The sequence below is a fragment of the Lolium rigidum genome, chromosome 3, assembly GCF_022539505.1.
Source record: "Lolium rigidum isolate FL_2022 chromosome 3, APGP_CSIRO_Lrig_0.1, whole genome shotgun sequence".
Lineage (NCBI taxonomy): Eukaryota > Viridiplantae > Streptophyta > Magnoliopsida > Poales > Poaceae > Lolium > Lolium rigidum.
Window position 1 is genome coordinate 153971226 of NC_061510.1, and position 12706 is coordinate 153983931.

The 12706-nt window shown below is 49.5% G+C and overlaps 1 protein-coding gene across 1 annotated transcript; it reads right to left on the reverse strand.

Annotated features, from left to right (window-relative positions):
* Positions 1 to 2757: 2757 nt before the first annotated feature.
* LOC124702526 (probable polyamine transporter At3g13620) lies at positions 2758 to 6914 on the reverse strand. The gene is made up of 2 exons (XM_047234671.1): positions 5791 to 6914; positions 2758 to 3412 (listed from the first exon to the last, which is right to left on the reverse strand). Exons 1-2 carry the CDS (start codon positions 6677 to 6679, stop codon positions 2826 to 2828), a joined length of 1476 nt encoding a protein of 491 aa, XP_047090627.1. The 5' UTR covers positions 6680 to 6914; the 3' UTR covers positions 2758 to 2825.
* Positions 6915 to 12706: the final 5792 nt, after the last annotated feature.

Genomic DNA, 12706 nt, shown 5'->3' on the forward strand with positions numbered 1-12706 from the left:
TGACCTAGGTGACTATGCCACTTATTGTTGGACGGCTTGGAGGCAAGAAACACATGCTTGGATGACGATGGTGACACCAATGAGGAGATGAAGGGATAGAACCTCCAACACACCTCCCTCTATGAAGAATTTACCTTGTAACCTGATCCTTAATCAAGAAAAAGAAAGGGTAAAACTCTATGAAGACCTTATTATCACATGTAAAACGATGAACAAAGAGGAGATTTTTGGTGGCATTGGGAACATGTAGGATATCACAAAGGCGAAAATTCTGATTTGGAGTGCGCACTATTGAATGACCAACATGTGAAATTTGCATACCTTGCCCACTAGCCGTGTTGACGCTGTCGTGTCCTTTGTAGTGATCACGAACAGTAAGATTGTTCAGCTCACTTGTGATATGGTTGGTGGCACCAGTTTTAGAATACCAATTTGTATCGACGCCATAGGAGGCAATGTGCGCTTCCTTGTCATCATCGGAGTCATCATTTTCATCTTGCTAACCGTACCAGCAGTCCTTTGCATTGTGTCCCTCGCGGTTGCAAATTTGGCAAGTAACGTCCACCCACGGAGTCGTGCGGCGACGCCCGCGGCCACGGCCCCGGCCACCACCAGGCGGTGCGCGACCGCCACCACGGCCATAGGAGGGACGATCATCTCGGCGATCTGAGCACCGATCGTCACGACGGTCACCGCGGTCACCACGGTCTCGGCCTTGAGTTGGGCGGTGACGACGTTGGCATTGCGGGGCATTGGCAGACATTTCGAAGTCCGCGTCAGAGGACCCGCGCAACATCTCTTGGCGCTGGTCATAAGCCTCGATCTGGGCGTAGAGGTGGCTCAGCGAGATCGGCGTGGTTTGGACACCGAGCGCGGCCACCAGGGAGTTGTAGGAGCCACCAAGGCCCACAAGGACGAAGGACACGTGTTCCCTGGTCGAGACGGGACAACCATCCATGGCCAGTTCATCGACAAAGCCCTGCATCTTGGTCAGGTACGTCGCGGTGGACATATTCAGTTTCTTCGTGTTCGCCAGGGAAGTCCGCACATTTGTGATCTTGGCTTCACTCTGTGAGGTGAACATCTCTTCCAGAGCCATCCAGACGCCGGAGGCATGCTCAATCTGATGCACGTAAGGGAGAACCTCGTGGGAGAGCGACCGTAGGAGGTAGCTGAGGACGATCTGATCCCGGGCGATCCAGGTGTCGTACTCAGGGTATGGCACCATCTTGGGGGCCTTGTCGACGGAATTCTTGTCTGCCGTGACCTCGAGCTCCTCCGGCGGGGCGGCGGCAGTGCGGGTGAGATAGCCGAGGAGGCGTGCCCCGCGGATAGCCGGAAGGACCTGGGTGCGCCAACCCGGGAAATTGGCGCGGGTGAGCTTGTCAGACGGCGGGTTCCCAAGGGTAGTCGGCGCGGTGCTTGTGGAGGACGCCATGGCGCGACCGAAGACAACGGCGGCGGAGAGGGCATCGAGGGAAGCTACGGTTTTGGCAATCAGCGTGTCGGCAGAAGAGGCCGGACTGATACCATGTAAGATCAGGTAGATTGCGATCTACTCGGATACCCGAGTTCGTTATATTTCATGTGTATATATAGGCGGCTTACATCACGTGTTGGACATGAACTCTATGTCCTATACATCTGTATACAATACGTGTTTAACAGTTCCCGCTACTGGGGCGAAGCAGCGGAGCGTCGTCCTTGTCGTCGCTGCTGCTGTCGGGGAGCGGGCGGATGCGGCGGGCGGCACGAGCCGCCGGAGGAAGATCTCTTGCCGCTATTCGTGTACCGCGCTAATTTCACCTCCGCGCAGACCATTTGCGCGCTCCGCCTCCGAGCGAAAATATGGCGGACGAGGCAGCGAGTCTCCGCCGCTGATACGGCCGCCTCCCCTACCGGATCTTCTTGAGGAACAGAGCGGAGTTCGCGGTGGGGCAGATTGAGCGAGGGAGCAGCGAGAATTCCTCGCTGGAGTGGGAGACTTTTTTGCAGCGGAGCTGCGGATGCGGCACACGAGAGTAAGGTTTCGGAACCGAACTCCCTCCCTCCCTAGTTAAATTGGGTGCGGGTGAGATTTTTCTCGGGCCCCCGAACTCAGTTTACGGGCCAGGCCGCGAGTTCAGGCACTGCTCTAGGCCACTTTCGGCCCGAACCTTAAACTGGCCGGGAAAGTTTGGTTCCTGCGTGTTTTAGGTTACTAGTAGAGAGATGCTCTAAGAAAATAACGTCCGGTATTTACCGGTATTCCATAATTAGCTCAAAATTAAAAGATTTTAATAAATTTTGGAGTTATTTCAAAATTTGTTTGAAGGATCTCGGCCTGTATTTCTTTAGTTGCCCACCGGTATGACCTATATATATCCGGTTGACCACCGGTATTTTTCCGACAACGAGAAAGAAAACCTAGTGTTGTGCAAAAAAAAATATCCAAAATTTTATGCATGAACATATAATGTCTGGATGTACCACCAAATATATTATGGTGAAACCTTATGCGTGAACATAGAATGTTTGAATGTACCATCGACTACCTTTTTCGAATTTTTAGACATTTCCAAGTACGCTTTTTAGATAGTAGGTGACGCGTGTCTTAAATTTCTAAAACAAATTATCTATTTTTCGTTTCTAACCTCCCAATCGTAAAAAGAACTAAAGAAAGAACAGCACTCTCATTCCTTCCATCAGCTATGACAACGCTATTTCTATTGTGTGCTCTGCGCACGAAAATAAAAGGAGAGAAACGGAGAAAGGACATACAACTTGCAACATGTCAAGGATTGAAACCAAAGCTGTTAATCTTGATACCAAGGGGGTCTCAACACTCAGACACCGTCGTTTCTACTCTCCTGTTGGTGACGCTCATACATCATTTCCTCGCCATCGACGGTGCCGAAATTGAGGAACCCCCTCGCCTTGCAGAACTTCATGAGGTAGTACACCCCGACGCCTGCTGCAGTAAAGATGGCACTGATGGCGTACACCTTCCAGCCGGCGATGGCCATGACGAAGACGAGGAACCCTGAAGGGACAAGGCACATGACAATGTTGCCCGGGAGTCCCAGCGGCACGCTGTAAGGCCGTGCCATCTCAGGCCGCTTGATTCGGAGCCAGATGAAGGTGGCAAACTCGAGGAGCATGCCCAGGCTGTAGAGAAAGTTGGCGGCGGCCACGATGTTGTTGAAGCTCAAGAAGGACATGCCAAGAGTGATGAGGCTGGTCACCACGATGCTGACCCAGGGAGTGTTGAAGATTGGAGCCCGGAGAGCGAAGATGCGGGGAAGGAGGCCCAGGTCCGCCATGCCCAGCAGCTGGAACGCCGCGCTGCTCAGCGTCGCCGAGTAGAGGCCGATGGAGGAGAGCACCGCGCCCACCTCGATCCAGTACTTGAGCCAACTGCCGGCGATCGTTCCTGCACGAAAAGAGTAATATCAGCAAATGTTGGTGGCCAAATAACGCTCGTGTCTTACCGAGAAAAGCTTGCAGTCTATAAAATTCTCAGGTTTAAAATTATAAATAAATATGTTGGTCAAATGTATCTTCTGAAGTACGAAGTACATTGCAGTTGTTCATACAGACGTGGTAAACTAATGCAGTGTGTACTGTGTAATCAACTTTCCTGTTATCAGTTGCGTATGCTGATGCTGGAGCTGGACAGATGGATAAATGATATGGATTCTTCACAAATCTAATAAATTTTCTACAGAAGAGGAAAATGGTCTAGCTACTTTACTAGCCGCAATCGCATCACAGCAACACAGAGGCTCAAAGTCCGTACAAGCACTCTGTATTGACGATCACTTCTTCCCTAGAGTTTACCATTGGCAAACAGGAAGCTGGAGTGCAGTGATAGTCCAGCTCCAGATGTCGTTGGAAGGCAGTTGTAGCTCTAAAAGTGAGTGCGGCGGTCTGGCTGTCGAGCTCCACTGAACCAGAGGGATTTTTTTAAAACCGAAAATGGTATTTAAATGTTTCAATAAATTCTGATTTCTGGGGATACATACAAATGTGTGATTTTTGTACTACAAAAATCATAAACTGCACTAGAAAAATCATAAAATGTGGTACAAATGGTTGTACAGTACTTCTATTTTAGGCACAAAAATCATAAACTGTGGCTATAAAAAGGCAAAAAAAAACTTGAGTTTGCTCACCACATTTGTCCTTTTTATATAGATCATAAATGAAAAGACATTTCTATGAAATTTTTGTACATACTAGACACCTACAGTGCTCAGGGTTATCTGGAGCTCAGCAGCTAAAAGAATTTTTCGTTAGGATACGCCAGTTCTTCTCTCATACCAGTTTTCAGCCTGAAAAAAATAAACTTTTTTTACCAGTTAATCTTTTACTTCTGGATTTTCCATTAAATTGAATTGAAAACTCAAAGTGAACTGCCAGTAAGACACTGCACAAATGGCTTCAAGAACGGAGTGTTATGTAATTTTTCCACCTTATTTACTTCGGTGATATTGTGATCTCTTTCTTTGGACTGCTTATAACTAAAGGGTAATTTTCTTTCAGCCAAAGTCATATAAACCATTGGATTTAAATCCAATGGTCTATCTCTTTTTACTTCCCACCACAACCATAAATTCACATGTTTGGAATTTAATATAGCTTTCCTGAGACCCCAGCAATTGGATCCTTCTTTGGTGGGTCGGTCTTGTGACCCTAACTACTCATGTGAGATCCCCTTTCTCGGCTTCACCACCATTGTCGATGTTTCCACCTCGCGACCTAACGAAAGTAGTAAAGTCTCCTCATTCGTCAATGTTTTCGTCTTGTATCTCACTAACAAATGAGATTGAAGTTTAATATTTTCTAAAGCGGGGGATTTGCACATTTGCCACACTTTATTTTGCAATTTGCATATTTGGCACACCATGTGTCACTCACATGTGGTTGTCAATGTGGCAAATGTGCAATTATTTAAGTAATGTGTGGAAAATGTGGAAAAAAAATCTCCCCACGAGCACCTCCTCCTACCGCACACCACCGCCTGGCCCTCGAGGTGTGTTGGTGTCCCCCTCCACACCCGCATCGGCAGTTCAAGTCACAACGCTGCCGCCTATTGTCAAGCGGCGTTGTTGCAGCTAAATGACCCCGGCTCGGGTTGTGCTCGTTGGCTTTGTTGGCCACAACCACCGGCATCCCCACAACGCAGCTCCCCGCCACGGGCTTAGCTCGGCCGTCGAGCGCCCTCGCCATGAATGATTCAAGCTATTGTGGTACCACGGCTTGCCACCGTCGGCGCTTATTGACTCCATCATGGCGACCCGCCTCCTCCTACCTGGAGGGCATCGTCGTTGACGCCCACTAGATGAAAATAGCAAAAAAGAACATTGACGTGTTTAAGAGGATTTGAGAGAAGAGCCGAAGAGGTGGGGAAAAAAATGTTCCCGTCACAAAAGGAGGCCGTTCATATCAGGATTTAGGGGGGTTTTGGAGATCGGCTGGAGATGCTCCTGCTGTGCCCCAACATTATCCTTGGATTCTTTATGCTGAAAAAGGGTCCTCCACACGTTATCCTGGGTCATTGGTTCATTGCAGTCTCAGCAAGACTAGAGAAATTGTTACTAAATCCACCCATATGGTCCACTGTCCATGGAAGTACGCGTGCATCGATGGCCAATTGTCTATAGAAAAACAGATATCATGACAGCGCGTCGACAGGAATCATTGCTTGGCAGTTAACAAGGCGATTTGTTGTTAAAGTAGTGTTTTTGATCGATTTAATTATCCCAAAAAGTTGGAAGGCAGTATTTAATTAAGCAATGAGTTAATTACCTGCGGCGTCGGCGAAGAATCCGTTCCCCCAGTTCTCCGGCGGCGCGTCGATGGCGCCGGTGGCCGCCATGAGCGGGAGCAGGTACCCGAGGGAAGTCATGGCGACGGACGACAGCAGCGCCGTTGGGAAGGTCTTGCCTGGGTTCTCCACCTCGCCGGCCATGGTGCTGACGCTGTCCCAGTAGTTGAGGTTCCAGAAGAGGGTGTTGAAGAATAGCTTCCAGTCCTTGTCGGCCGCGGTGACCCGCCACCTGTGCGGGCGGATCTTGGGGATCGCGATGCCGGACATGAGCACGAAGGGCGATAGCGAGGCGACCCCCAGCGCGACGGCGGACCATCCGACGACGCTGAGGCCGGTGTAGTTGAGGAAGGATAGCGCGACGTTGAAGGTGACGATGGTGGCGACCCGTGGCCCGCCGTCGGCGACGGCGGGCACGACGCGCGCGAGGTAGTCGGCGCAGAGGGCGGGGAAGGCGGCGCCGTTGATGGCCCCGGAGACGTACTTCCAGGTGCCCATGAGGGAGCCGGTGAAGGGGCCGAAGGCGCGGTCGGCCCAGACGACGAAGCCGCCGTTGCCGGGCATGGCGGTGGAGAGCTCGGCCGTGACGAGCGACTCCGGGATGGCCCAGATGAAGGGGAAGATGAGGAAGCCGAGCAGCGCGAAGAGCGGGCCCGCCGACTGCACCGCGGGTTCGGCGCCGTAGGGCCCGCCGGCGACCTCGAAGAAGATGAGGAAGATGAGCGGGACCAGGGACAGCTTGTTCCTCGCGGCGGCCTTGCCATGGCCGGCAACGGCGGGCGGCGGGAGGACGGCCGAGGCGGCGTCGGCGTCGCCGTCGACGGTCTTGGGCTTGGGCGAGGCGTCCCCGAGATGGACTTCTCGAGTCATCCTGCCCGGAGCGGGAATAGAGTGCTGCAACTACCCGTGGCGTAGGTGCTCCGTGGGATCCGGGGAGGAGGTTGGCCGTCTTCTCTCTCTCGCTCTCGCGGCCATCGCCGATCGAGATTATATATATGATGAAAGGCAAGTAGTGGTATCGCTGGAGTTCGAATCGCGCGTAACTGCTTCGGGGGGTTGGTGTAGTACTAGCAATCCAGGGAGGAGTTGCTACTCTCTTGGTCGCCTCTGATGACTTACTGTATTTTGGCTCTTTCTTTCAGCATCGTCAGACTCCAGACAATCGAGCAAAGTATATACTATTAACTCTGGTTTCATTTTGTCTGATTATTATTATTGTACAATGAAACACGTGACACACATCTCTGATCACATGTTAGAATCAACGAATACCATCTCGTTATAGGCGATATTATTATTCTGCAGGCTCTGGATGTGTTCAAGTTGCAGCAGAATGAGTTCCATTTGATAGGTGGTCTCAGATTCGAATTCCATCCCACCCTACCTTTCTGCCTGCGCACTGCCGTAGGCATATATCCCTACGAGCATCTAGAAGTTCAGTTCAGAATCTGCTAGGGAGACGTCCCCACAGTATATATGGCAGAGACGTTCGCGATTGAATCAGTGTGTCACTCGCTAAGCATGATATTACCGCAACCAGGAAACAAACAAACAAACAAACAAAGAAACAAAAAAGTTGTTAGTAACAATGAATTCCTATTATGCTGGGATCCCTTCAGGCACGAGATTCCCCCTCGGTTGACTTTGACTGAATAATCGCATCTACTAACAGCTAAAGATTCTCATCCCTAACTGCTAAAACGAGAATCGGATATTTATAAGAGCTATATAAACGGGAATAAATCGCAACAATGGGCTAAGAATGCGGTTGCCCTTATTTAAAGATCATAGTTTGACTGCCGATCCATGCTGGCATTGGCGGAGCCTCATGGAGGCCATACTGGGCACCGGCCCAGTCTTCTAAAAGTGCAAAACAGTTACTACTACCTATAGTCCAAGCCCATCCTAGCATCCAGCCATGACTATGAAACTAACTAAGGGGTCGCCGTCTTCGTACGCACTAGCAGTATACGTATGTTTTCCTCTGCCTCTGCTCTAGCCGTCCCCTAAAATCCCCTTTTCTAGATTTTTTGCTTCTTCAATTCAATCCCTCCCATGGCCTAGCTGTGTAGCTTTTAATCCTTCTTCTTCTTCTCGTTAAAAGTAAGCCAAACCGAAAGAAGCTACATCTGGAATTTCAGATCATGGTTGAGTGGCCGTACCTCATGGTGCCGCCTGTCGCCGTGGACTAGTGGACTGCTAGTGGAGCATTAAATTGAGCAAGGTATACAAGAAATCAAGTCGTGATTTTTTAATCCCCTTGCCATGTAGTTAATCTGAATCTAAAAAAACACCTTACTTTGTTGGATTCAATGGGTGGTTGGAGTGCAGATACCTACTGTGACTAGAGTTTTTATTTTGGCTACACACACGGACTGGCTTCACATACACATTAATTTCAGATGCTTTGATTCTTATAACTGATCAACGGTTTTTACAAAATAAAAAGAGATGATGCATTTGCAACGGCCGAAGGTTCTTCTTCTCCTGAACATGAAACCATTGGCATTGGTTATAGTTGAACAACCGAGACAAAATGAAGAACAACAGCCAGCCAAACCAGTCATATTTCGAGGTGTGTTTGCAAGAATCTTATGTGATTTTTTTTTGGCGTTATGGGCAATTGGCCCTCCCTATATTTTACGCCACGCTCCGCCACTGCATGCTGGCTGCCTGCTCCAGTTGCAGGACTGGGAATCCTGTTGCATGCTGTGGTGAAGAACACAAGCAAATGGCGTGCATCTCTCTTTCGCATCGGACCAGCAATCTTTGGTCATTTGGTTGCCTGGGCCGAGCCACGAGGTTCTTGCACGAACCGTTTCTCAAAGCAGTGTCGGGCCAGGCCTGGAGGAACGTCTGGTTCGGCAGTTTCCAGCGGTGCAGGTAAATCTTCACGCTCGTTGATGCAAAACGGAATTTTCGGCGCACGGGCGGAGACGAGAATGGAGATGGCGGGAGCTGCGGCGCACACCTGCGAAAAGCGAAAAGGGGGGCGGGAAGGATTCCGTCACCTCCCGCCGCGCCCCATGGCCTATTTCTACCCCCTCCTCCACTGTCCCCCCAATTTTCGAGCTCCTCCTCCCGTCGGCAAGCAGGTAAGAGGCGCATGCATCTCCGATCGGCGACGGTTGCAGCGGCGGCGAGTACATCTGAGCTGCTTCATCTACTTCCTGGTCCAGCGCATCTTCACCTCCAGCGATGACTGTAAGCCATCCTGTATCCCCGTACCGCGGTAGTGTTTAGATCTAGATTAGGAGTAGTCAGATCTTGCCTAGGGTTTGGTCTTGTAGCAGGGGTAAGTTCGGATTGTGGTGAGCTATCATGGTCTTGCTAGGATTCGACATTTCCGGTTGCTACTGCCATGATCTTGTCTAGGGTTTGGTCTTGTAGCAGGGGTTAGTCCAAAATGAGGTCATCTGGCATGATCTTGCAAGGGTTTGTGCTATTCACCATTGCAATGAACTGCTTGTCTGATTTAGGATGATTGTTGGTATGGTTTGTGCTATTCACAGTTGCAATGAACTGCTTGTCTGATTTAGGATGTACTACGATGTGTGTAGGACTCCTTCTGCGATGACTTTAGTCAGGCGCTTGTCTGCGTTGGGGACTCTCAGATCCCTTCGCAAGTTCCCGATTCACAGCCCGCGTATGAGTCCAAGGTGGCGGTCACCCCTCTACCTGTGTCTGACCTGGTGGCTCAGGTAGCGGCAGAGGTGGCAGTTAGGTTGGCCACCACTAAGAAGAACAAGAACCGCAGGGAAGCGGAGAGGGCCTTGAAGACCGGGCAGGAAAGGAATGCCACCATGAAATGGCTTCCATTCATGTCCAGCTTTGTGTTGGAGAAGATGTGCGGCTTGATCCAGAGCGGAGTGAGAACTGACAAAAGATTCAAGGAAGTCCATCTCAATTTTGTGGCGAAGGGCCTTTTTGAGCATTGTGGTGTGTCCGTCTGCTCCACTCAGGTGTACAACCACCTGAGGAAGTGGAGGCAGAGGTGGCTCACCATTAGCAGGCTCCGCGATCTAAGCGGTGCTTGATACGTCCCAAACGTATCTATAATTTCTTATGTTCCATGCTACTTTTATGATGATACTCACATGTTTTATACACATTATATGTCATTATTATGTGTTTTCCGAAACTAACCTATTGACGAGATGCCGAAGTGCCAGTTCCTATTTTCTGCTATTTTTGGTTTCAGAAATCCTAGTAAGGAAATATTCTCGGAATTGGACGAAATCAAGGCCCAAGATCTTATATTCCCACGAAGCTTCCAGAACACCGGAGAGGCACCAGAGGGGAGGCCCAGGGCCTCCACACAACATGGTGGCGCGGCCGGAGGGGCGCGCCCCCTACTGTGTGGGTCCCCCGTGGCCCTTCCGACTCTGCCTCTTCGCCTATTTAAAGCTCCCTGACCTAAATCTTCGATACGGAAAAGCCACGGTACGAGAAACCTTCCAGAGCCGCCGCCATCGCGAAGCTAAGATCTGGGGGACAGGAGTCTCTGTTCCGGCACGCCGCCGGGACGGGGAAGTGCCCCGGAAGGCTTCTCCATCGACACCACCGCCATCTTCATCACCGCCGTTGTCTCCCATGAGGAGGGAGTAGTTCTCCATCGAGGCTAAGGGCTGTACCGGTAGCTATGTGGTTAATCTCTCTCCTATGTACTTCAATACAATGATCTCATGAGCTGCCTTACATGATTGAGATTCATATGAGTTTTGTATCACTATTCATCTATGTGTTACTCGGTGATGTTATTAAAGTACTCTATTCCTCCTTCATGATGTAATGGTGACAAGTGTGTGCATCATGTAGTTCTTGGCATAGGTTATGATTGTAATCTCTTGTAGATTATGAAGTTAATTATTGCTATGATAGTATTGATGCGATCTATTCCTCCTTCATAGTGTGATGGTGACAGTGTGCATGCTATGTTAGTACTTGGTGTAATTGCAATGATCTATTATGCACTCTAAGGTTATTTAAATATGAACATCGAATGTTGTGGAGCTTGTTAACTCCGGCATTGAGGTGCTCTTGTAGCCCTACACAATTAGTGGTGTTCATCATCCAACAAGAGAGTGTAGAGTGGTTTTATTATGTGATCAATGTTGAGAGTGTCCACTAGTGAAAGTATGATCCCTAGGCCTTGTTTCCAAGCACCGAATCTCCGTTTATTTATCGTTCGTTGCATGTTTACTCGCTGCCATATTTTATTCAGATTGCTATTACCACTCATATACATCCATACTACTTGTATTTCACTATCTCTTCGTCGAACTAGTGCACCTATACATCTGACAAGTGTATTAGGTGTGTTGGGGACACAAGAGACTTCTTGTATCGTGATTGCAGGGTTGCTTGAGAGGGATATCTTTGACCTCTTCCTCCCTGAGTACGATAAACCTTGGGTGATCCACTTAAGGGAAACTTGCTGCTGTTCTTGTTATCACCAGAATTTGACCGGATCAGAGGTGGGCCGCGATTAAGGATGGGCTTGAAGAATATATATATGGAAGAAGTACATGAATCGTCCTTGTATACAAAGTTTGGGCTAGTTTGCCCGTGTATCTGTAATATAGTAGGATACGTGTCGGTTAGATAGAGTTTGGCTCGTGCACGGTTGGAATTATTCCCACGTTAGAAAGTCTACGGACAATAAATATGTATCTAGGGTTTATGAAATAAACAACAATCACGTTCACCACAAACCAATCCAGGCGCATCGCCAACTCCCTTGTCTCGAGGGTTTCTTCCGGGTAAGCATCATGCTGCCTAGATCGCATCTTGCGATCTAGGCAGTACACGTTTATTCGCTGTTCATGCGTTGCTCGTGCTGAAGCCTTGTTGATGGCGAGAAACGTAGTTATCATAGATGTGTTAGGGTTAGCATTGTTTCATCGTATCATATGCTTTTGTCCGTGCAACCCTTAGACATCTAGCCGCCCTTACACCTATCTTAGGTGTAAGGGCGGCACCCCGCTTGATCATTATTTAGTAGATCCGATCCGTTATGATTGCTCCTTGTTCTTCAAGGATTAGTCAATATCTGCATAGTTAGGCCTTACAAACGGGTTGAAGGATCCAGTGGCACATAGGGTGTAGTTTGCTAGCCCTAGACAAGATGTTCCGGGGATCAACTTCATGTTGGTTTTTAGGCCTTGTCTAGGGTCGGTTTATGATCACCGTGCGTGGCCGCCAGGCTCAATCACGCGTAGGATGTTCCGATTGTGTGGTGAAAACCCTAAATCGTAGTAGGTCGTTTTAGCTTTATATTGATCAAGCAGGACCACCATGTGATCGTACACCTCGTACGAATCATGGGTGGATCGGCTCCTTGAGCCGATTCACAGGACAACCTGAGAGCCGATCGAGGCTCCTATTTAATGTTTACGTGTATGCCATGCAGGAACTAAGCGAGGCAAATCCATCACCTTCCCGACCAGGTATAGGTCGGGTGGCACGCCCTTGCACCAAGCATCGGACGTGCGTGCCGAGTCTTTGCGGGCCGTCGCTCGAGGGACCAGGGCCGATGATACGTCTCCGACGTATCGATAATTTCTTATGTTCCATGCTACATTATTGATGATATCTACATGTTTTATACACATTATATGTCGTATTTATGCATTTTCCGGCACTAACCTATTAACGAGATGCCGAAGAGCCAGTTGTTGTTTTCTGCTGTTTTTGGTTTCAGAAATCCTAGTAAAGAAATATTCTCGGAATTGGACGAAATCAACGCCCAGGGTCCTATTTTTCCACGAAGCTTCCAGAAGACCGAGGGGGAAAGGAAGTGGGGCCACGAGGCGCCGACACGCTAGGGCGGCGCGGCCTGGCCCTTGGCCGCGCCGGCCTGGCGTGTGGGGCCCTCGTGTGGCCCCCCGCGTTGCC